Genomic DNA, 25,356 nt, shown 5'->3' on the forward strand with positions numbered 1-25,356 from the left:
CATGTGCTGCAGACTCAGGTGAGTCTGAGTTGTGACATAAGGGTTGTCCCACTTTGAGCTTCCTCGCTACCTAGGGATACACCTAGCACTGTGACACACCCACAGCATTACTGGTATGCAGCCTAAGTTATGTCTAGCAGGGCCGTAATTAGGAGTGTAGGAGCATTGCCGTCACGCAGAGCCCTGGGGGCGGCACCATCAATGCCCCATGGCCCCTGCATTTGGTTTGAAGGTGTCTGGAAATGCAGTCTGTATGGCTGTTGCAGAGCTGCCCAGAGCGTCCATTGGACACTACTGGCACGCAGCCTGTACAGCAGGGGTGGGCAATTAGCGACCCTCCAGCTGCTGATGAACGACACATCCCAGCATGCCTTGCAAAAGTTTTATCATGGCCAAATAGGGAAACTTTTAACATTGTTGGTCATTTAACCTTAAATGTACTGCAAAAGCAGCACTTTTTAATAGCGACACAATTAGCATTTTAACATTGTCGGCATACTGATGCCGGGAGCAGGGTTCTGATATAGGCAATGTCAACATAATGATTGTCAATCTTGGTACTGCATACCAGCTGGTGATGTCTTCTAGTGACACCAATTCCTAGATATTTACATTTCTGCAAATACATTGAAGTGAAATGACTGTTCTGGGGAACCTACACTGCCCCATGAAGATAAAATCCAGAGCCTCTTTTCTGGGGGTTATTTTATAGCCCCGAATTGATCATATGAATCAGTTTCCTCAAAGACACAAGTGTCTTATTGCCTTTTATATCATTTGTTTTCCAATAACTGTATTTTGTTAGCATATTGGAGTTAAATTTGTGCCTGATTAAATCTGATGAAGTTTGAATTAGTCAAACAAATATAAAATAATAGTTGCTACAATTTCTTCTTTACATAATGCCAACAGATTTAGATGTTACATCATTTGCATCAGGCCCTACCCCAGTGGAGCTTACAGTCAAAATTCTTTACTACATGAGCACACACTAGGCCAATTTTAGCAGTAGCCAATTAACCTCCCAGCATATTTTTGGATATATAGAGACTGCTTCACTAAGCAGATTATCATAGTGCTGGTGGCGTTGCCTTTCTTAACTGATTAGACGAGCAGCATTTTATCTCCGGCTGCCAATATATGGGGAATGACGCTGAGGACTTACAAAAAGGATATCTTGGTTTTTAACAGCAGATATTGTTATTTATTTGAATGAATCAATTGTTTGTTGATGTTTGTGGAGATTCATGTGTTAAATGTTCATTGTCTATTATTCACAAATTGTCTCTTTTACATACTTATATCGTAACTAATGATTCATGCAAATAACGCTGTATGTTTCTTGCTTATGGACTTCTGATGTTTTATGTTTTGAGAAGGTGGGGGAGGGTGATGCTGTGCAACAAATAACTACCTGTACCGGGGAAGGGTGATGCTGTGCTAACATCCTGCATGGGAAGAGGGTGATGCTGTGTAGCGAATAACGACCTGCACAGGGGGAGATTGATGCTGTGCAACATATAACTATCTGCATGGGGAGAGAGTGCTACTGTGCAACATATAACTATCTGCATGGGGAGAGAGTGCTACTGTGCAACATATAACTATCTGCATGGGGAGAGAGTGCTACTGTGCAACAAATAACTATCTGCATGGGGAGAGGGTATTGCTGTGCAACATACAGTCAGGTGCATAAATATTGGGACATTGACAGAATTTTCATATTTTGGCCTCTGTTCACCACCACAATGGCTTTGAAATGAAACAAACAAGATGTGCTTTAACTGCAGACTTTCAGATTTAATTTGAGGGTAATTACATCCAAATCAGGTGAACGGTGTAGGAATTACAACTGTTTCTATATGTGCCTCCCACTTTTTAAGGGGCCAAAAGTAATGGGACAAACTAAACAATCCTAAATCTAACTTTCACTTTTTAATACTTTGTTGCAAATCCTTTGCAGGCAATTACAGCCTGAAGACTGGAACGCATAGACATCACTAGACGCTGGGTTTCATCCCTGGTAATGCTCTGCCAGGCCTCTACTGCAAATGTCCTCAGTTCCTGCTTGTTCTTGGGGCATTTTCCCTTCAGTTTTGTCTTCATCAAGTGAAATGCATGCTCAATCGGATTCAGGTCAGGGGATTGACTTGGCCATTGCATAACATTCCACTTTTTAGCCTTAAAAAACTCTTTGGTTGCTTTTGCAGTATGCTTTGGGTCATTGTCCATCTGCATTGTGAAGCGCCGTCCAATGAGTTCTGAAGCATTTGACTGAATATGAGCATATAATATTGCTTGAAACACTTCAGAATTCATTCTGCTGCTTTTGTCAGCAGTCACATCATCAATAAATACAAGGGAACCAGTTCCATTGGCAGCCATACATGCCCACGCCATGACACTACCACCACCATGCTTCAATGATGAGGTGGTATGTTTTGGATCATGAGCAGTTCCTTTCCTTCTCCATACTCTTCTCTTCCCATCACTCTGGTACAAGTTGATCTTTGTCTAATCTGTCCATAGAATGTTGTTCCAGAACTGTAATGGCTTTTTTTAGATGTTGTTTGGCAAACTCTAATCTGGTCTTCCTGTTTTTGAGGCTCACCAATGGTTTACATCTTGTGGTGAACCCTCTATATTCACTCTTGTGAATTCTTCTCTTGATTGTTGACTTTGACACATATACACCTACCTCCTGGAGAGTGTTCTTGATTTGGCCAACTGTTGTGAAGGGGTTTTTCTTCACCAGGGAAATAATTCTTCTGTCATCCACCACAATTGTTTTCCGTGGTCTTCCGAGTCTTTTGGTGTTGCTGAGCTCTCCGATGCGTTCTTTCTTTTTAAGAATGTTCCAAACAGTTGATTTGGCCACACCTAATGTTTTTGCTTTCTCTCTGATGGGTTTGTTTTGATTTTTCAGCCTAATGATGGCTTGCTTCACTGATAGTGACAGCTCATATTGAGAGTCGACAGCAACTGATTCCAAATGCAAATGTCACACCTAGAATCAACTCCAGACCTTTTACCTGCTTAATTGATAATGAAATAACGAGGGAATAGCCCAGACCTGTCCATGAAATAGCTTTTGAGTTGATAGCCCCATTACTTTTGGCCCCTTAAAAAGTGGGAGGCACATATAGAAACCGTTGTAATTCCTACACCGTTCACCTGATTTGGATGTAGTTACCCTCAAATTAAATCTGAAAGTCTGCAGTTAAAGCACATCTTGTTTGTTTCATTTCAAAGCCATTGTGGTGGTGAATAGAGGCCAAAATATGAAAGTTCTGTCAATGTCCCAATATTTATGCGCCTGACTGTATAACTATCTGCATGGGGAGAGGGTGATGCTGTGCAAATAACTATCTGCATGGGAAGAGGCTGATGCTGTGTAGCGAATAACAACCTACTGTACATGGGAAGGGGCATGGGTGTAACTACCATAGGTGCAAGGGGTGCAGCTGTTAAGGGGGCCGGTGCTGCCTGGGGCCCATCCTTCCTTGCCAAAGTTACATGTGTTTATATACATTTTTCACCATTGGGTGGTACATAGGGGCCTTTCCAAAATGTTGCTATGTGGCCTACAAATACACACCCCTGGAAGGGAGTGATGCTGTGTAGTGAATAACAACCTAAACTAGGAGAGGGCAATGCTGTGTAGCAAATTACAACCTGCATGGGGAAAGGGTGATATAATTGGAGAAGAATGCTGTAGAGGGAGAACATCCACGTCTTGAATCAGTCCATTTATAGTCCGTTTATAGAATGTTTGCCATTGAGTAACACCACATGTATAGTATTTGTCTTTACTGTGATTGTAAAAGAACATAATGGGAGTCCAAGCAAATATCACATTTATAGTATTATATATTAAAGCATGATTAGGTGTGACTGTTACATTCCATTCATTATGGGTATCACTCTGTGATGTCTCCTTACAGACTGCAAATTTTTAACTGTGGTCTAACTATAATTACAGTGAATGGGTCTTTTGTGCTTCTGTGGCTAAAGTCCCCCTCAGGACTTCTGGATGAAATCCAGGTCACGGTTAGAAATCAATTAGGCAGTTATATCCGTTGCTTATTTAGAATCTATTTTAAGTCTGGACAGAGATGTGGTGTGACTGTAACTGTCCATGTAGGCTTTAAATATTAAATTAATTGTGCTGACCGGCGAGTGGCTGTTTAGGAAGACGTACCAATTATAACTTGTGTGAACTGTAAGATAAAAGACGTTTACAAATGAATAATTTTATGTAGCAACAGAAAACCTTGAATCGTATTTTTTAAAAAGGTTTCTGTATGCAAACAGTTTTTTTTTTTTCTGCTTTTTAATTTCTTTGAGGATAAAAATAAAAATGCATCTCTTGTGTGACACCCCACTTAGGACATATTGACTAAGCAGGAATACCCCTTTCAGCTCAGTGACGTGTTGGTGCGCTCTGAAGCTAAATGCGCACTCAGGATAAAATATAGTCCTTATTGACATTTCCTAGTGTGCTCAATAATGACCTTTTCAAGTTTTTCGGATTATTATAGGGTATTGTGCTTGTTTTCGACCCATGCAATGTAAAATGAATGCAACTGCCCAGTGTCACCTATAATATAAGGTAGCCTAGTTCCAGAGATGGTGAATAATAATATAGTACTGCTCTTTTTCTTTGTCAAAGTTGATAACCAGAATTTAAAATAGCAAGCTGTACTTATAGCATTTAAAGCAAGAACACAGGCCAATGTGTGATTGTGATCCTGGATGACTGTTGCTGCAGCTTATTTATATGGATAGAGAGCAATTTGTTTGGCAAATTGTCTGAAGTCTCTTCAAGATTAAATTTATTTTTTTTTGTAGTGTTTTTCTGTTTGTATGTTTTCTTTGTTGTTTATACCATTTATTTTGTCTGAGTTAATTTGGTTTCAGAATGAGCCTGGAATGTTTCAATTATGTAAGTTAATAAGATAGCCGAGTATGACAAGACATAACATTTTTCAATCTGGTAGTTTACTTCTTTGTTTTAAAGTTTTTATCCTTAAAATAGCAGATTGCTTACACTGATGGACCTGAGCAACATCTGGCTGCAGTAACACTAATTGGTATACAACAAGCACACTGGATGTTTCTGTAGCAACTAGATTTTCTACCACGGTTTTATTATACTTTGCATGTTAACAAGGATGTTGAAACAAAATATGGTGTCTAATCCCTATTCCCTATTAAATTGTTATCGTACAATATTACCAAGTTATTTAAATACAATACAATTAGAGGAGCACATTGCTTTTCATCTTAAGTTACTGAACATTTTTTTTAGTTTAATGCAGATATAAAGATTAATTTTCTGTTTGCAGGATTTTACCAATTATCTTTAATAGTGTTAAAAAAAGCATTTTGTAAAAAAACATACTATAAGAGACAGGACGATGGGGTGTGGTATAATTGGTCTACAGTTATCAGATCTACAGGGTCAAACTGTTGACATGCTTAGCATGTCAACAATGACCCTGTAGACATTTTGCATGTCTACATGGATGATATGTTGGCATGATGGAACTGTTGACAAACAGTCTCTGGTGGTCTGATTGTGTCTTGCCTTCTCCCGGTGGCAGCGGCGGTTCCAAAGTCTTTTCCTGGGTCCCAGCTATAAAGTGCTGAACAGTTCCGGGAGCGACGCCTCAGCAGCGGCGTTGCTGTAAGCAATCCACTCCCTAACCCTAGCCCTCCCCCTAGTGCCTAACCCTATGCCCCCCCCCCCCCCTCAGCCTAACCCTATCCTCCCCCAGCAGCCTAACCGTCACGGCTGCACCTATCTCTAAGTGTTGGCATCCTCTGAATGTTGCCATTTCACATTACAGATTTTGACATTCTGAGGATGTAGACGGTGTTGAGCCATGTCGACATTGTGGTGTTGACATGGTCCCTGTTGATCATCTGACTGGATCCTAGACAATGTCATTAGCATTATAGCTAATTCTAGAAATTTAAACAATGACATGCAGCGAAGACAGACATAAACTGATGTTTATTCATAATGTTACCTAGAGATTGTGCAAGCCAGCTGTTTACACTTTAGCACACCTTGCGAGTAGTTTATAGCCATAAACTGAACATATCTGTAACAACAAGTGTGGTCATAGTGCACTATATATTCTATGCCAGTAGTTCTCAAATATTTTCCACCTGCATCCCATTTGCATTATTTGTTAAGCAACACATGTGCATACCTCCCAACTGTTCTGTTTTCAGTGGAATAGTCCTGCTTTTCAGGCAGTGTCCCGCAGATGGTCAGGGGGTTGGGGAAAACTCTGCACCGCAGTTCTGCATAGCAGAGCAGTGGTGAATGTATGTCCATTTAGATGGCGGTAGGAGGCTAGGGGCAGCCCAGCAGCTGCCCGGAGTGCTGGGCTCGCCCCCAGCATGAGAAATGAGGGCGTGACACATGGCACACCCCCAAAATGTAACACAAAGGTAGCGTGGCCTAGCTGGCAGCAAGGCCTGGCCCCGCGTCCCTTTTTGTGTGCGCACATAAAGTCCTGGGTTCCAGAGTTCTGAATGTTGGGAGGTATACATATATAATTACTATTAGATAAAATGTTTAGGCACCACTTTATAAAAGCAACAAATGTGCTATTGTGTATGTAAAGCCCATGAGATTTCTCTTTCCATAACCATAAAGCAGGTCTCGAGATGTACAGTATCTGGTGGTATTTGCAGCATAATAAGATGGTGCCAAACACTTTTAGGTAGATGAAATTTTTTGCATGAAACATATTTAATGTGGGTTGATGTTATTTCCTTACTTCAAAAACACATTCATAGAGTCTTCTGACACAGAAAACTAAACTGTGCAATAATCAGTAACACTCAGTATGTGTGTCAGGTTTAGCATGTTTAGTAGTAGGATGTACTCAGTCATGCTTTATTGTACGTTAGATGAAAATCCTCATATTAAATATAGCTCCCCTGAAGGTTAATATGTATCTAAACTGCAAAATACATTGTCCAATTCTGTAAATTAAATATTGTGAGGTACTTTGGTATCAAGTTGTGTCTAACCAGAGCTGTTATAAGTTCCATAAATCGCAGTGTGTGCAGAGCCCCTTATCACACATAATGGGGGAAAATTCAATTAGCCTCGATAAAACGTAAACTTTTTGTGCGCTAACACATCGGACCTATCGCCCATTAAATTCACTTTTCGCCTGTATGCGCGCTCCCGTTTTTCGCACAATTCAATTCTAATAGTTGTCTTCCAGCATTCGCACGATAATTCTTGCAGGTTTTACATACGAGATATAGGTGTAAAAGTATAGGTGAAAATGGGGAAATCTGTCTGTACCCCAAAAAAAGACAATCTTATATAGGATAACCGTATAGAAGTCTATTAGTGGCTATAATAAAAGTATTTGGGGTTTATAAATTGTGTGAAATGGCTGTTATAAGCACTTTTCTAAAACAGTGAAAAGATGATCTAGAAAGCAAGTGCTTATTTTTTGCAAGATAATTGTTTTACTTAAATTGGGGGTGCATACAAATGCCTATAAGTATATATTTGTGTCATTTTAAGCCACTTTTTAAAAACAAAACCTTCAAAATACACCTCTAACAGCCACCTGCAATCTTAAAAACGCCTGTCCCACTCATACAGCACCCCCATATACCTGTCCCACATCAATGAACCCATTTTTCTACACTTTGCAAATTTTCTCCCCAAAAATGACATGTCGTTATTGGCTAAATTAAGCTAATTAAAAAAAATATTTTGCCTAATTAGTCATTAAGGAAGGTGTCCCAGGGGTTCTGTTTTAAGTCCGGACATTTTTACCTTGAAATAGGGATTTTCCCCAACTTTTCACCTGCTCAGGAGATGGTGAAAAGAAATTTGCATTAAATCGTATGAAAAATTATTGCACGTTAATTTTTTATTTCACCTGAAATTCACTTTTACACACTTTAACGTGTGAAAACGGGTTCTCCCGGCTAATTGAATTCCTCCCAATGTGTCCTTCTTTGTCTATCTGTTTTATTTGTTTGGTTAGTTTTATCTGTGAAAATACAAAGCAAGGTTCCCGTTTCCCACATTCCAGCAATGCTATCACTAGATGTGAAACCTCTAAAATCATTTGTTGTATGGTTCAAATATTTAATATCTTCTCTTGGAAAAATTTATACTCTAGCAATATATTGACACATCTGTACATTTGCTTGTGGAGCTGTATAAAACAAATATATTCTTGACTGAAATGGCTTTGTTCAATGATTGAGTAACTAATGTGAGTCTGGGAGGACTGCAGGTGGGTGTCCTTCATCCCTGATAGCAAAGTGACTTTTTAAATATGCAGACACCAGTGCTTGTACTGGTTGTGATTGATAGCATGCTATAAGAACATGGACACAGAATAGCAAATCTAAGACCCAAGCACATTTTTAATATGTGATCATGGAGAGTGCTTACATTATGTGAAGGCACATGCTCCTTGTGGCATATAGCTTAAAGTTAATACATCCTCCCTAGGTGGAGGGGAAATCTACGGAGAGTGATACTAGTTGGTTATGGTTCTTAAATATAGCCGACTCCACCTGTTTAGATTATTTTTTTGCATTGTGTGAGTCAGAATCACAGGCAACATGTGAACCCCCCAGCTGGAAAGCTCTCTTAAAAGGTTTGCCCACTAATGGGCACCTCCTCCTTAATCTATCTTGCAGCACATGTATAGCAAACAGACTGCTGCTGAATAACTGAACTCACTAATAATTGTATTTGGGTGCTGCAGAGAAAAGCAACACATTGAGGGGTATATTTATTTACACTTTTTTTGCTGGAAGTCCACTGAAAACAGCTGCATGTATCCCTATAATGTATGAAGGGAGCTATCTGCCGCTGTTCGGAAAAGCAGCCTCCATAGTTTCTATGGAGGCTACTAAATTATAAAATGTACCACAGTGGGATTATGAAATCACATTGTGCCTCCATTATGGTGGTCAATCCTCTCCCACACACCTTTCATGCTACACCAGCCTCTCCTGTGCCCCCGTCACATGCCTGAACCGGGTTCACTGACGCCGTATGCTAGGAATGGTAATTGACCTTCGATGATTTGAAACCACCAATGGTTTATGGCCGATTATCGAATGCTTTTACCATCAATGGCGGAGAACTAGATGGCAAATATACTGAGCGGACGCCTGTCAGTCAGCACTCAGCAGCCCCACTCACTATATCTATCTTCATAGACAGTGAAGGTGGCTACTTGTAGGTCTATGTTGTCAGTTCTTTCTCCTCCCTCAGCTGCTCAGTTAAGTGACTACCTGACTCGTGTGACACACTGACTAAGATTTACGTCACGCATGTTCGGCTGCTGTACTGCTCTGCCTCTGCGTGCTCATAAACGTATGGGCTCCATTGTGGCTGTACACTGCAGTGCAAAGTCTGCTGTGGGATGCGTGGACAGGTGACCCTGGCCTGCCCTATACACTGACTCTCCATCACATGATCATGATGAGTCTGAGATCATTTTGCTCATCAATCATATGATTATATATATTTTTTGAAAGGACTGGACTGGAGACAAGGAGTCTATTGGTCTATGGGGGCTGGCACCAGTGAGTCTAGGAATGAAACTCTGGACCCAGCAACAACTAGAGCCAGCAAACGGGGGAGCCACGCTGCTCATGCGCTGAAGAAACTTTTGCTGGCTGACCCTTTCTCCAGCAAAACCTCTTCTGCACATGCGCGGCTATCCGATAGCAGGAAATATTGATGGTAGATGATAACACAGTTTCTAACCATCAATGGCAACCATTGATGGTTGCAGTACCGGTCATAGGCAGATGCAGGGGGAGTTTCCAGTTGCCTGGAAACCCCCCTCCCCAGCCCACAGAAATAGTAATATTATAAAATTTTACTAGTGCTGCATGTTCTTCTCAGTATCACAAATTAAATAATTAGCACCACCTGTGGATCTTTTAACATGTGTCATCCAGTAATAAACACACTTATGCACCACTAGGAGATCTGGAAAATGTGCACTGTTAGGGGTGCACTGCCATCAAAAGGGTTAATTATTAATACTGTATATTAATATACTAATCGGCGCATAAGAAGACCAATATGTACATATATGTCCAGGGCAGTGCTAGGTTCTTCTTGTGCTCCCTCAGACTCCCATACTTGCTCCAATGGTCTGGAATGGTGCCCAGTGCCACATCTGAAATAAAAACATTCAGCTCAGGCATGATGGCCCTACTGCCGTATCTAATGGCTTACTGCGATCACTGGTCCTGTACATACTGGAATTATGACATACAATATGTATTACGCATATTAAAACAGGAGAAGTGCTAATTATGCCCTCTTCATGGACTGGCCACACTCACTCTAAAGTTAAGCATTTGGAAAACCCACTCTAGAAATCCTGCATTTGCCACTGTGATGGCCATCCCTACCCTGTGCAGGCCACTGAACATGTCATATCACTTGAGGGGCTGGAAAAATCTGCACTGCATTCTTTGTATGCTCTGAGCAGCATTGCAGTAGTGCTGCTGACCTGCTAGCCAGGTGGGGGCCGTGGGGTAGTGACGGTGTTGCCCATGGCCGGATTAATATCTGTGGGGGCCCAAGGCCAACAAACTTGTGGGGGCCCATATATATATATATATATATATATATATATAATCTAATATTATTTGAACTTGAAATTCAAGGTCATTACACGTGTATTATATATTGTGTAAATATATACAAATTTAATGACCTTGGATTTCAAGTGCAAAAATATATGTATAGCTGTATTACACACATGCTGTGCGCACATGTATGTATGTATATATATATATAATATATATATTTTAGTATCTTCTTGTTACATATATTATTTACCTGTGATGCCTTGTAGGTCTTACAATAGGCACAGCAGACATCGGGACAATCTGCGAGGAACACATTGAAAAGAAGCCTTGGCGGGTGTCCACTCTGCGGCAGCTCTGCGGTCTGTCTCACCTCTGGTGTGTCTCGCGAGATAACATCAAATCTCGTGAGACTGCATAGTATCAGGTGCTGTCTACAGTGAGTGAAGCTCCTTGGCGGCTGCTGTAACAGGGAAGGCAACAGCTGAGCCACCGAGGAGGAGACCGCGGACCGGAGGTGAGACAGCTAAACGCTGTGCTCCGGCTTTGGTTAGTAAGTGTGAAGGACATTGTGTGGGGGCCCCAGGATTGCCGCCCCTGTTGCCCCGGATATAATCCGGCCCTGGTGTTGCCCACCAGTGATGTGCGTTGAGGTCAATGGCTGGGGAGGCACACATGGAGATGGGTCTGAGTGCTGGGAGCCTGTCTCAACCCTTACTCGCTGCATCTCTCCCCTCACTACACTAAGATTCAGTGTCCATTGATTCTCCTACCTGCATCCAGTGGCGGAACTGCCGGAGACAATGGAGGCAGTCAACTTACATCCAACCAGCCAACTTGTTGATTGGTTGGAATGAAAATCTGGTAAGGAATGAAAGCAAATGACAATCAGCACTTTGCTCCCAAACGCCGGAAAATGAACAAAAACTGTTGTTTGAACAAATTGCTTAGATCAAACATTTAACAAACTTGTCTGACGACCATTTTCATCTGTTTTCTGACATTTAGGAGCAAATTGCTGATCATCATTTACTCCCATTCCTTACCAGATTTTCATTCCAACCAATCAACAAGTTGGCTGGTTGGATGTAAGTTGGTCTAGTGTGTGGCCAGCTTAAGACCTGTCGGGCTGGAATGGCAAGGGAGGGGGCTGGAATGAAGAGTGTGTATTATGTGAATCTTGTTTTTTCAATGTGTTTTATGTGGTTCTGGATTTAATAATGTATTTGAGGTGGATGTGATTTTAAAACGTAGTTTATGTGCCTCTGGCTTTTCCAATATATTTTATGTGGAAGTGGTTTGTTGCAGTGTAATCCTGTGGACCTGGCTTATTTCAGTGTATTTTATGAGGACCTGGCTTATTTCAGTGTATTTTATGTGGACCTGGCTTATTTCAGTGTATTTTATGTGGACCTGGCTTATTTCAGTGTATTTTATGAGGACCTGGCTTATTTCAGTGTATTTTATGAGGACCTGGCTTATTTCAGTGTATTTTATGTGGACCTGGCTTTTTTCAGTTTTATATTGTATTTTATGTGGCTATGGCTTGTATCTTCAATGTGCTGGGCTCGACCCCAACCTGACTAAAAATGGGTGTGATACAAGGTCATACTTCTGCAAATGTCACACCAAAGGCATGCACGCACAAGTGCGGCGTGGGCTTGTGACAGCTAGGCCCCAACCCAATTTTTGAGCGCGCGCCTTCGGCGCGTGCATGCTGTCTGTCTTTGATTTAACTACATATATTTTTCAGCGCTTTGCCTCTTACAGGTTAGCCACCCCTGGGCTCAGTAGTCACAGCGGCTGACATTCTGTAGTCTTTCGAGACCACGCTCCCTTACCGTGGTACCACACCCCCTTACAATGAGGCCACGCCCACTCCACAATATTACTGCTCCTTAAAGGAGGGGGGCGCATTTTGGCTGCTCGCACTGGGAGCCTCAGACCCTAGAAACTGCCCTGCCTGCACCCATAGTATTACTTATCTCTCCGGAGTCCCACGTCGGCACGGGGTCCGGCGCTGTAAAGACGACTGGAAAATGGCCACCGCGGCCATTTTCTCGTCATTTGCGCATGTGCAGTACAGGGAAAATGGCCACCGTGGCCATTTTCCCAGTGACCTGAGCATACTCTATAGACTCTGGGCATACTCTAGTGCCTAGAGTCTATAATTCCGGTGCTGGCTGCGCACAGCTCAGTGCTCTGCCGACCGCCGAACAGAGAGGAGGGGGCCCATGTCGGAGACTGCACACGGGCCCCCTCCTCTCTAGAAATGCCATCTGTAGCTGATGAAAACCAGGTAATATGGGGACTTGAAGTTAGCCAGCCACAGAACTTGTGTAATTCATGTGTGTCCTGAATTAAAAGGGATGATCTGGCGAGCCTACACATATAGAGGCACGGACAGACAGAAGGGGGTACAGGTAGAAGGAAATGTGTAGGTAACACAAAATTACTTGTTGTAGACCGATCACTCGACTGTTTTGTTTTCAAATAAAAAATGGTGTAGAGGCGGTTTCTGGGTGGAAATATACCAACAGGCAGCAGCAACAAAGGTATTCTCCCTGTGCATATCCTGCATATTTACTTTAGCAAATAGGCCCAATAGGAACATTCTATTTTAGTGTGTTTGTGTGCTTGTGCGTGTGCATGCGCGTGTATAGATTGATACATATACATCACATTTATTGTTATTTTTTTCTTGTGGGGGGCGCCAAATTAGAACTTGCCTCCGGGCGACTGGGATGAACTTACGCCACTGCCTGCATCACTGTGTCTTCTCTTGCTGCTGATCTCCGATTCCTAAACACTGCAGTGCACTTCCTGGTCACCTGACACACTCCTATCTGCATCACTGTGTCTTCTATGACTGCTGAGCTCCGATCTCTAAACACTGCAGTGTACTTCCTGGCCTTGTGGCCTGGGAGATGGCACCACTCACACACAGCCCTGTGTGAGCCTCTCCTATGCACCCCTCCCCCATCAAACCTAGTGAGCTGCTCTTATGCCTCTTCTCCATCACATATCCCCAGGGCCATCTGAAACACTATTCATACAATACCAGCTTCTCCTGTGCCTCTTACCACAATGTCCAAAGCCTCTCCTGTATCACCATCACACTGCCCCAGCCCCACTTGTGAAACCTTTATTATCAGTGGGATCATATCCTGTCTTGTCAAACTGTCAGAGCGACTGTCAAACACAGGCTCACTGTTTCCCCTGCAGTCAAGGGAAACAATTGTTTTCCTCCAGCTGCTGTATCCTATCCCTTTTGTGAATGATGGGAATGATTAAAATTGGATAGAGACTTGGTTGTATGATACCAGTCTGTACCACTCTCTGACCTGTGCACCAGGGTAAGTAATCTCACCATCTAATCATTTTGAAATCTCAAGAAAATAACTTTTGCACTTTTGTATCATGTGTATAAAAACACCTTGTCTGATTGTATGTGGTTATAGACATCCTCAATGTGCAGTAAGATTACAGACCACTACTATGGCATATTATATAGAAGGCTTACTCCTTACATCGCTGTATCATTACTTTGTGATCTGGTACCATGAAATGTCCCCTTTCTTCCTTTGCCTCTGTGTACTGTAAAGATTGCTCTGTCAATGAAGAGATCAAATGATAATGCTGTAGGCAAAAACTGGTATGAAATAGTCCAATTAGTATGTACAGTATGTATAGTCTTCTAGTCATATGTGAAGGTGGGCATGCTAATCTGTTTTCATTGTGAATTGGATGATAAAACAAGGCTACTTTCCTGTATGAATGTTCATTCATATCTTACAATGAATTGTAGGCTATTGTGTTGTGAAATGTCACACTCCAGTGATGTGCTTTATAATGAAGCGTAACTGAATGCACGTCCTGGTGACAATCCTCTTGTTTTGGTATGCTTTATATTGGCATGCACATTGTTTGTGATATGGGAGCATCTGCTAATAGTAGAGACTTTTTAATGTTGCATGCAGTCCCTCTGACCTTGTGCTTTGTATCTAATAGCTGAGCTGGATGCAGAACACACACAGAGAGTCCTGGACTTGGAATATGCTCAGCAGATGAAGCTAAAAGAAAGGCAGAAGTTCTTTGAAGAGGCTTTCCAGCAGGACATGGAGCAGTACCTCTCTACTGGGTACCTGCAGATAACAGAGAGACGAGGCAAGTATTTCCATCCATACAGACTGCTGCATATTGCCTTCTATGCACATTGATACTACTGCCACGTAATGGGGAAAAGATACAGTTGCAAGATTCCAATGATTTTCATCTAGTGACTGAATTTCGTGTTCCTACTATGTGTGTACGTGTATGTCTGTGTGTGTGTGTATATGTATATATATATATATATATATATATATATATATATATATACACACACACAATATACTGTGCAAAAGTTTTAGGCTGGTGTGAAAAAAATGCTGCAAAGTAAGAATGTTTCAAAAGTTTATTTTTATCAGTTAACGGAAGAGAAATCTGTATCAAATCAATATTTGGTGTGACCATCCTTTGCCTTCAAAACCGCATCAATTCTTCAATTATTCACGGGGAATGGGTATATCATACCGCCGGACCTAAGCCCGGCGGATGAAATACCGACGCCGGAAGGCCGGCAGCAGAAGATCCCGACAGAGGTAAGTAAACCACCTAACCATCTCCCCTCCCTGTGCCCCCCACCCCAACCCTAACCCTCCTTTAGGGGTGACTATCCCTAACCATCACCGGGGGGGTGCCTAACCCTCCGCTTTTCCTAGCCTAACCCTCCCGAGGATGGGTGCCTAACCCTAAGTCCCCTCGGGAGCACCTAAACCTAACGCCCGCACCTACCCCCCCCCCCCCCTTCAGCTCTCCGTCTCCGCTTTCACAGTCTGGAAGCCGGCGGTTGGCATTTCGACCGCCGGCTTCCTAACTACATACCATTCTAGGTACACTTGCACACAGTATTTGAAGGAACTCTGCAGGGAGGTTGTTCCAAACATCTTGGAGAACTATCCACAGATCTTCTGTGGATGTAGGCATGCTCAAATCCTTCTGTCTCTTCATGTAATCCCAGACAGACTTGATGATGTTGAGATCAGGTCTCTGTGGGGGCCATATCATCACTTCCAGGACTCCTTGTTCTTCTTTACGCTGAAGATAGTTCTTAATGACTTTGGCTGTATATTTGCGCAGGCGCAATTTGAATCTGGCGTCGGTCGTGAGCCAACCGGAGTTCGCAGACTGGCAGCCAATCAGGAGCAGCCACTGCTGATTGGCTCCCGTTCCGCAAACTCTGATTGCCTCGCAACCAGTGGCGTGGTCTCTCCATTACTGCCTGCCAGTGCGCTAGCTGTAATCAGCTGGCAGGCAAACACCAAATCAACATAGCTGACACCTGGGCCCCCCTTCATGGCCCTGACTGGACTGGCTGGCCCACCTTGTGTGCGTGACTGGGTGCAGGGGGAGCGGCGGGCCACAGAGGCAGTTCAGGCACCATAGCAGCCGCACCCACAGTAGTTACGCCACTGTACCCAGCTAGTATGTATATGTATGTGTGTGTGTGTATACACACACACACACACGGGTGAGTTAAAAGTTATCCGCACTCTGGCTGTGGAATTTATTTTAATCTACTTTCAGAACAGACAAATACATTATTTTTCAACATAATCTCTCTGCTTTTCAATACGCTTTGTCCATCTGTCAACAAGCTTTCAGAGTACCTCACTAAAATATGTTTTAATCTGAGCTGCGAGTCATGAATGCACCGCTGTCTTCACCTCTTATCAGACTTGGATCTTCGTCCTCTTAGGGCTAGTGATTTGCAACATAATCCACTGTCATTCATCTATCTAACAGAATCAGTTCATGTGCACGCTCATTGTTCTCATCAGACGTGGACGTGCTTCCAGCTCCTTCTTCATGGCTGGCACTTGTGCGACCTCCTTTGAACTTCTCTATCCATTCATACATACACACTTCTTCGCAACAAAACACTTTATCCATACTGTGCGCAAAGTCTTCGATAAATATCGGCACCAGACACCCTCAGACCACAAAAAACAAATCTGTGCACAATGCTCTTCTTTCGTGCAAATTACAAGTGGGGCAGCCATTTTTTCTTGCACTGCAGTCACAAATGAACTGACGTAACACGTTCAAACCTGCACAACAGTGACTGGGGAGACAGCGACCTATATGGAAAGTGCTGATAAAACAGTGCGGCCAACAGAAGTGTTAATATAACTGTAGCTTGGATAATTTTTACTCCCTATCATTATTCTCACTGATCTGGTTCAATTTAGAGGATGAGACAACCGGCGACTGATTTTACTATGTCCAGCTTATTGAGCCTGTAACCTCTAATATTTATCTGCAGTTAGCTTCTGTTTCAAGAAATAGATACATTCATTTACATTGTGTAATTTAGATAATGTGTTTATATTCCCAATGGTTATTGGATCCTTATTGTTTTTTTTGTGCTGAAACTTGTACATTTTATGTGATTTTATGATTTATGTTTTTTAATAACGTGTACAGGTTAAGTCTCCCATATCCAAAATGTTTGGGATCAGGGGTATTTGGATATTAGAATATTCCATATTTTGGAATATTTGCATACCATAATGAAATATATTGGGAATGGGTCCCAAATCTAAACACAGAATGAATTTTTTTTATATACATACACCTTATACACACAGTGCCTGATTCAGCGAGGTTCTCTATTCTGCTTATACTGTATGCACACAACGCAGTTGCTAATATCAGTGGTGATATGTAAATGTTTGCATTCGCATTGCAATTGCAGCCTGACATAAGGACGCCCACTTTCCCTTACTCACATCCGTATACTTTGGCAACAAAGCGAAATAATCGATAACATCGAGTAACATCGGACCTTAATGCACAATTAAGGCAGGTCAGACCTCACTCAGGAATTGCTTACTTCAGCGCATGCTATGAGACTTCAGGCTGCGTCTGGTATCGCAGTGGCTAATTTATGCACGCCAATTTAACGCCGTTGAAACACACTGGCACGCCTGCTTTCGCCCGACCACACCTCCTGTCACCACCCAAAAGCAGCACTTCCTGACAATCACTCTGCGATGGGTCTGTGTGTCACTTCGATTGCAGACCCGATCGCAGCGTCTGGTTTGCACACTCCGATGCATTTGCATGCACAGTGCGAAATAATTGGCCGATTGCGTGCGTATAAGCAACTGCGATCTTTGCTGATACAGGCACATAGTCTGCAGGTTATTTTATACAATATTTTTAATAATTTTGTGCCTTACACAAAGTTTGTGTATATTGAACCATCAAAAAGCAAAGGTGTCACTATCTCAGTCATGCTTAAAAAAAATAAATAAATCCCGTATTTCGGAATATTTTGATATGGGAGACTCAACCTGTATAATAAAGTTTGTGTACTTGACTGAACATTTGAGATGTTTAAACAGTTTTCCCTGAGAAAATCATTGTGCACTCATACTTTTTTTTTCTGTTTGTTTTTCTTTTTCTGTTTTTTTTTTTTTTTTTTTTTTTATAATACATCTCATCTAGCCATGATCCTAAATTAAAATTCAGGATCTTCCTGGTAACTAGTTGTCCATGAGTCTGTACACACTGGAATGGGCACATTTTGCAGACCATGCAGGTAGATTAGACATATAGAGCCTGCGGGCAGCTGCAAAATTTCAGAGATGTCGCTAGATTTAAAGCTGCAATTTGTATTCAGACAAAAGCAGGTTGCTACATTTAGCTCATACTTCCTTCCAAAACATCTTCCTCCATCCATTTGATGCTGGGTTCTGTCATGTGAACTAGATTTCTGATGTAACCAAATAAGGCACTGAATGGAACACTAGCCGCTTACAGGTAATATACACAGCTGACACACAAATCTTAATACAGCAAATCCTTTATGTATGTATTACATTTATTGTTATCACTGGAATAATTGGTGCAGTCACAGTAAGATATGGCCTCCAAATGACCAACATCCAGTTACATAATTGTTAACGCTTAATATGTTTTTGTTTTGATAAAGAACCAATTGGAAGTATGTCTTCCATGGAAGTCAACGTAGACATGTTGGAGCAGATGGATCTGATGGACATGTCAGATCAGGAAGCACTAGACGTCTTCTTAAATTCTGGAGGAGAAGACAACACTGTGCTGTCTCCTATGATAGGTACTGCTACATTTTATATATACCTTGTATAGCTATATTTAATAGTTTTATAGGGACAGTTTGATAGAGATCCTACGTGCTTATGGAGTGGATTACCATTATAATACATTTTTATGAACTAGAAAGTCATACTGCACACAGCCTTCATCAGTACCCTTGTACATACGCATTTTATTATTCATTTCAGTCTCTCTCATAATAGTCTTCTTCCTCCTGTTCCTATTTACGGTCTAGTTGCTAGCATTTCATGAAATGGCTGGTAAATCAGCAGAAGGACTGTAATGCCCATACTTTCTCATAGATCCAGCATGGTAGGTGCGGTAATAGCCTGATGCAGACTAGAAGTAATCATATTATTTCTGGACGGGCTGTAGTGTTCCTGAAACATGAATTAGTAGCCATAGAACTATCTTTTGTTTCGATTACAACAATCCACATTCATACTGGTCCTCTCGTCCTCATATAGCATTCATTTGTTTAGATACTACATAGTTAACTTATGAATGTGAATTAAAGGCATAATAAGGCAATAATTCTGCTACAATTGTAGGAAGACTCTGTAAAGACTAGTCCCATGTACATCAGACATGGAGAACCGGAGCTCAATCTTCTCTCAACAGGGAAGAGCTGCGGCTGAAAGCGCTGTATTGCTGTGTTTTTGCCTGGAAACAAAGATATATATTTATTCTTTTTACTATGTATCCTAAATAAAAAATGTTTTTTAATGTGCTAAATAAAGTGCTTACAGCACAGTTAATACTGTTTTGCATGACGGACACAGTACCATGTGTTTGCCTCCCAAATGATTCATACTTTCAGTGATCATGTGTACAACCATATCTGGTATGATACCATGCCTAATGTGCAGATGCAGTCTGATCCAAGGCATATGCTACACTTGGCAACATATATGCATCTGGATATTATAGGCACCTTAGTGCAGCCTAATCCTAACCCTCCGGGGAGGGTTCCTAGCTCTAACCTTCCCCCCTGGGGGGCGTGCCTAACACTCCCCCATAGGGGTGCTTAACCCTACCCCTCCCGCCCCCAAAGTTAACCCTAACCCTGCTCCGCTACCTAAACCCCCCCTCCCGGCTAATGTTAAGAGTGCCCCTGACTTACCCCGTTTGGACTGGTGTCCTTCGGCGTTCCAGTTTCGGGATAAAGATAGGCGTCTGTATTTCAGTGCCTATCTTAAGTTCCTTGTCGGGATTTCGATGCCGGTATTGAGACCGGCAGCATAGCGGCTGTCGGTCTCATAACAAGGGGATCAGCAACAGTGTGTTCAAGGCTTAATGCTGTTCCCATGCATACAAATTTTTCCTGACAATTTGATTGTTTGATTTCAACCAAATTGTGGCATGTGCCTAAAATCTGATCAGACAGGCAAGTATTGACCAGCTGTAGAAATTGTGCATTTCTTTGAGGTACCCGGGATCTTTGGTTAAATTAGGATAATGTTGTTTGATCAAGGCTTTAGACGGCATTTGTGCTAAATGTTAATTGCACATATTACTTACTATAGATAAGCGGATATTAAGTTGCTCCGTTCAGTGGAAAGCAGAATCTTTGTGGATAGTAAAACACAAAAGACGACCTGTTTCGTCTATTCATCCAAATTTATTCAAAGCTACATAATGGAGATTTGAAAAGTAATTACAGACTTTTTCTGGATTTGCAATATTTAATCTTTTTAATAACCACTTTAAGGTTATTTTATAGTATGATAAGTTTTGTAAATTTGACAGAAAAGAACACAAGCTACCTTTACATATAATGCAAATGGCTGGGCATCATGCAATATTTCAGCTTGTTAATGTTTAATTTATGTATCTTTTACTAATAGCTGTGCAGCCCCAGCAATGGGAATAAAAGTTTTCTGTACAAGTATTTTAAAGCGTAACAGAATATGCTGGCACCGTATAAGTAAATGTTAGTAATAGCATTAAGCATCTGTCATACAAAAGATTCACAGATGGGAAATTATTCGGAGATGTGTGGCCTTGAGAAACATGAAGTTGTTTCTGTAACATGTAGGGTAAGAGCAGAGAGGGGAACAGTCACAGAATGGTTCTCTTGTTTCTGCTATTTGTGACCTCATGTCTCATAAAGCTCTACAATCACTGTAGTGCTTTCTTTCACTGTTCATTTTTAGAAGCAATAGTAAATCTACCCTCTAGAGTAGAACAGAATTATCAGTCGTTACTACAGATATGTCCTCATACGCCTAGCCTCAATACACAGTGCACCATGAGAGACTGTGCTGATTAGTGTGCTATACGACACTTGTATATCTGTGTGCATCTCGGTCTGTAAACGAAGCACAACGGAACTTGACGCAAGAAAAAGGCCGCAACCGTTGCATCGTAGGACTCTGTATACAGGTTCAGACTCAGTCGCACACAGATATACAGGTGTCGCATATCAAATGAACATCACATTGCAATAGTGTATGAGGACACATCTGTATATTGACTGATTAGTTGGACACATTCCTGTAAGGAGTTACAGAATACCCGCACTAATGAGGGAACACATAAGAAAATATAGCAGCCTATCTATGCTCAGGGGCTGAGCTCACATGTGACTGCAGATAAAACAAATATCACACACTATCATCATGGATGCTGCAATCTATTCTGACATTTTGCTGGAGACACCAATACGCAGTTCTGTTAGGGGACAACTGTCACATTTTGATCTGTGGCCAGAAAAACCTGTGTAGCGCTGCATCTAGAATTGAATCGATTCATTTTCTAATGTCATTGGTACAATGTACTTAATGTCATGTTTCTTTGGTTGCTACTGCCAATATCGCTGCTTCATTTGCTGCACACATTCCTTTAATCTAGATTCCATGAGACATGTTCTAATCCTAGTTTACCAGCATGCTCTATTTTTGTTTTAGTCCATACAGCAGACTTCATACCTTTTTAACTATATTTTATCTTGTGTGCTCTCTCCTCATGTGGAATGCTGAAGGTCCCGACTTCGATGCATGTCGGAATGAGATAACACTTCAGGTTCCCAGCCAAGCTGAGCTCAGACACAAACTTTCCTCTCTGTCCTCCACATGCACTGATTCGGCTAGTCTGGAAAATAGTGAAGATGGAGGGGAATCACCTGTTGTTCAGTCAGATGATGAGGACATTCATGTGGACTCTGTACTTCCAGGCGTCAGCCATGTTGCAAAGACCACTTTTGATGTTAGTGATGAAAGCGATTCTCATACAGCATGAGTACAAGAGTCTTGTCAGTACTATTCCTTGTCATTTAGTGGAACAAAAAAAAAAATACTAAATGACCTTTGAAGCCAAATGCCTCCATACACTGTTCTACAGCCATCTTTTACTGATTTACACAAACTGTGTATTGGGCTTATTCTATGAAGAAAATGTGTGGACTAGTGTGTTTTCTATCAGCAATGTAGAAAAGGGGAGGATAAATTATTACTCTGCATTCATGTCTGCTTAGTTTTTTAAAAAGCTTAAGTTTCTACGAGATAAGGGATCTTTATCCTGCATGCTGTCTGTTGAAGGTTTTACTAGAACTTTCGCAGAGCTGAATTGCTTTCTAATGCCATCAAAGTATTCTTCAAACAGTGCAAAGTATTTCTGGAATACAAACCGCTATAAAAAAAAATGCAGTATATAAGAGTGAGATATACAATATGTATGTATGTATATGTATATATATATATATATATATATATATATATATATATATATAAATAATCCGGCACTCAGTGGTAAACAGGCATAACGGTCCCTGGTGCCCTCCACAGTGTCACAAACGTGCACTGAAACACAACAGTCACATAGGCGGCACTCTGGTAAAAACTAAAGCAACTCACATAGCAGTTAGTGAAGTGACGTTTCACTAACTGCTATGTGAGTTGGTTTCGTTTTTACCCGAGTGCCGCCTATGTGACTGTTTTATATATATATATATATATATTATCTGAGTAATTATGACTCTTGCTAAAATGTATACAATGATTTGATGCTGCGCTCCACTCACCTCAGAAGGCGAACATCACACGAGGCACTGGAAAATGGAGATTTATAATGCATATCCAGATTCATCTTGGACATAATTTTCACTTCATTAAAACAGTATTTTTATTTTTTAACCTGTGCCAATTATTGTGTACCTTCCTTCACAAATAAAATAATTTAATAACATGCAGACTGTGTTACTATATCTCTAATTTTAGAACAATTAACAAAAAATGCTACATTTATTTATGCCACACATTGGAATTAATGCCAATAATATGCTCATTTACAAAATCTTGCATTATTTCAACTTCATTTTCAGAATTATTGCATTCAATGTGGCATTTGTCTTGCCAAATGTGGTAAACACGTACAGTTGTTATAATATAACAGTTTAAAATTGTATTCACTGCTGCTTTTATTTGGAATGTATATTATTCACCTATAATTTATGTTACTGCTTGCAGCTTGTGCTGATACAGAGTATCACCTATAATTTATGTTACTGCTTGCAGCTTGTGCTGATACAGAGTATCACCTATAATTTATGTTACTGCTTGCAGCTTGTGCTGATACAGAGTATCACCTATACTCCACATACACTTGATTCATTTTCAACTGTTACGGGAACTTGTGCTAGCACATACTACACTATAAAAACAAAATTACAAAACTGAATTGGTTGATGGTCACCGTGAATCCAGAATAGGTAGAGGTCAAAGTTCCAAAGGTGTTCTTTATTATATCCAAAATGTCTAGTTTTTCTGTACCTCAAATCATACTATGAAATTGCTACATGATATTTGCTCCAATCTCAGGATGGTGTTATATATTTCCAAACGCTTTGTGCTTCGTTACTGGAGAGCAGCATATGACAAAAATGTAACTTTATGAACAGAACATTTAAATACGTTTAAGTAGCATGTTCTAGCTTATACTTATTTATTTACCAGTTATTTATAAAGCGCACATATTCTGCAGCGCTTTACAGAGAGAATATTTGGCCATTCACATCAGTCCCTGCCCCAGTGGAGTTTACAATCTATATTCCCTATCACATGCGCGCACACACATACACACTAGGGTTAATTTGTGTTGGGAGCCAATTAACCTAGCAGTATACTTTTGGAGTCTTGGAGGAAACCCACGCAAGCACAGGGAGAATATACAAACTCCACACAGGTAGGGCCGTGGTGGAAATACTTCCATCATACAGTCTATAACAAATAGTACTACAAACACAACAATCCTCACATTGTACTGCAGATAAGTGCTCAACAATGTTATTTACAAAATATCAATGCTAACTATAATTACAAGTCCAGTCTTTGTAGAGCCTACTGTACTCTGGGTAATGTTGTAAAAATCCTCAGGCTTCCCTGAGAGGTTCCAAGGGCTCCTTGTTAGGTTCATGATGTTGAAGCTCTATTGATGTTTCTACTTCTGCAGCAGAGTCCTCACAGTAAAGAACTGGTTTGGGTAAAGCCTCAGTTAAGTTCTGTGGGTCATTCATTTGATGAAGTTTATTTAAAGGAGGCATCAATAAGGTAATGTCCTTCATGCTAGGAAGGTTAGGAGTCATGTTGGATTCAACCAACTAGCTGAATGATCTGATTGACATAATGTCACCACAATTCCCTTTCAACCTAAACTTAATACATCAAGGGTCCAGTTTTAGAGATCACCTTGCCTACTTGCCATTTACCTGCTCTGAAAAATCAAACCGGCACATCTTGGCCAATGGTAAAATTTTGTGTGGGAATTTATAGACACAACTTTTCTCACATCCAGCCTCACTAAGTCTCACTGAGATCTCAAGATCCTCTGTAGAAGCAATATGAGTGGTTTATTGACCAGCTGCGTATACCGTGTAGCGGCAGATAATAAAAGTTATCAATGTGCTCAAGCTGCACCTGTTCTTTACTCATGCCCCTGATAGCTCTCTTAAAGGTCTGAACGAATCTCCTGGCCAGGCATTGGTGGCTGGATGGTGAGGAGTTGAAGTAAAATGTTTAATTCCATTTGCTTTTATGAATATCTGGAATTCAGACTTGAATTGCGGCACATGATCACTTCAAATTGGTTCTCGCAAAGACGGTCCTAACAACAGATATAGTTTTCTCTGATTTAGTGGATTGTGTTTTTATTACCTAAGGCCATTTTGTGTAGGTGTCAACTACAATTAAAAAAAAAAAACAGTCCAAGAACAGTCCTGCAAAGTCAATGTGCACTCTGTGCCAACGGAAGGATGGCCACTCCCATGGGTGTAAAGGTGCCATTAGAGGAGCATTTTGAACCTTCTCACAGCCTGGATACTCCTTTGTTGCAATATCAATTCCCAGCCACCACACAGTTTATTGCCAAATTCTTAATTTTAACAGTCAGGTGCATAAATATTGGGATATTGACAGAATTTTCATATTTTGGCCTCTATTCACCACTACAATGGCTTCGAAATTAAACAAACAAGATGTGCTTTAACTGCAGACTTTCAGATTTAATTTGAGGGTAATTACATCCAAATCAGGTGAACGGTGTAGAGATTACAAC

General features: G+C 41.1%; 1 protein-coding gene across 1 annotated transcript in view; it reads left to right on the forward strand.

Moving 5' to 3' along the window:
* The window catches only part of LOC148524711 (dysbindin-like), a 108,657-nt gene extending 85,665 nt beyond the window's left edge, over positions 1-22,992 (forward strand). The window contains exons 4-6 of the mRNA XM_088471629.1: positions 14,635-14,790; positions 18,665-18,808; positions 21,791-22,992. Of these exons, the coding sequence (XP_088327755.1) occupies positions 14,635-14,790; positions 18,665-18,808; positions 21,791-22,047 (557 nt within the window). The 3' untranslated portion in view covers positions 22,048-22,992. The remainder of the gene's footprint in view (positions 1-14,634; positions 14,791-18,664; positions 18,809-21,790) is intronic.
* Positions 22,993-25,356: the final 2,364 nt, after the last annotated feature.

The sequence above is a fragment of the Taudactylus pleione genome, unplaced genomic scaffold (genome assembly GCF_031769625.1).
Source record: "Taudactylus pleione unplaced genomic scaffold, aTauple2 ptg000116l, whole genome shotgun sequence".
NCBI lineage: Eukaryota > Metazoa > Chordata > Amphibia > Anura > Myobatrachidae > Taudactylus > Taudactylus pleione.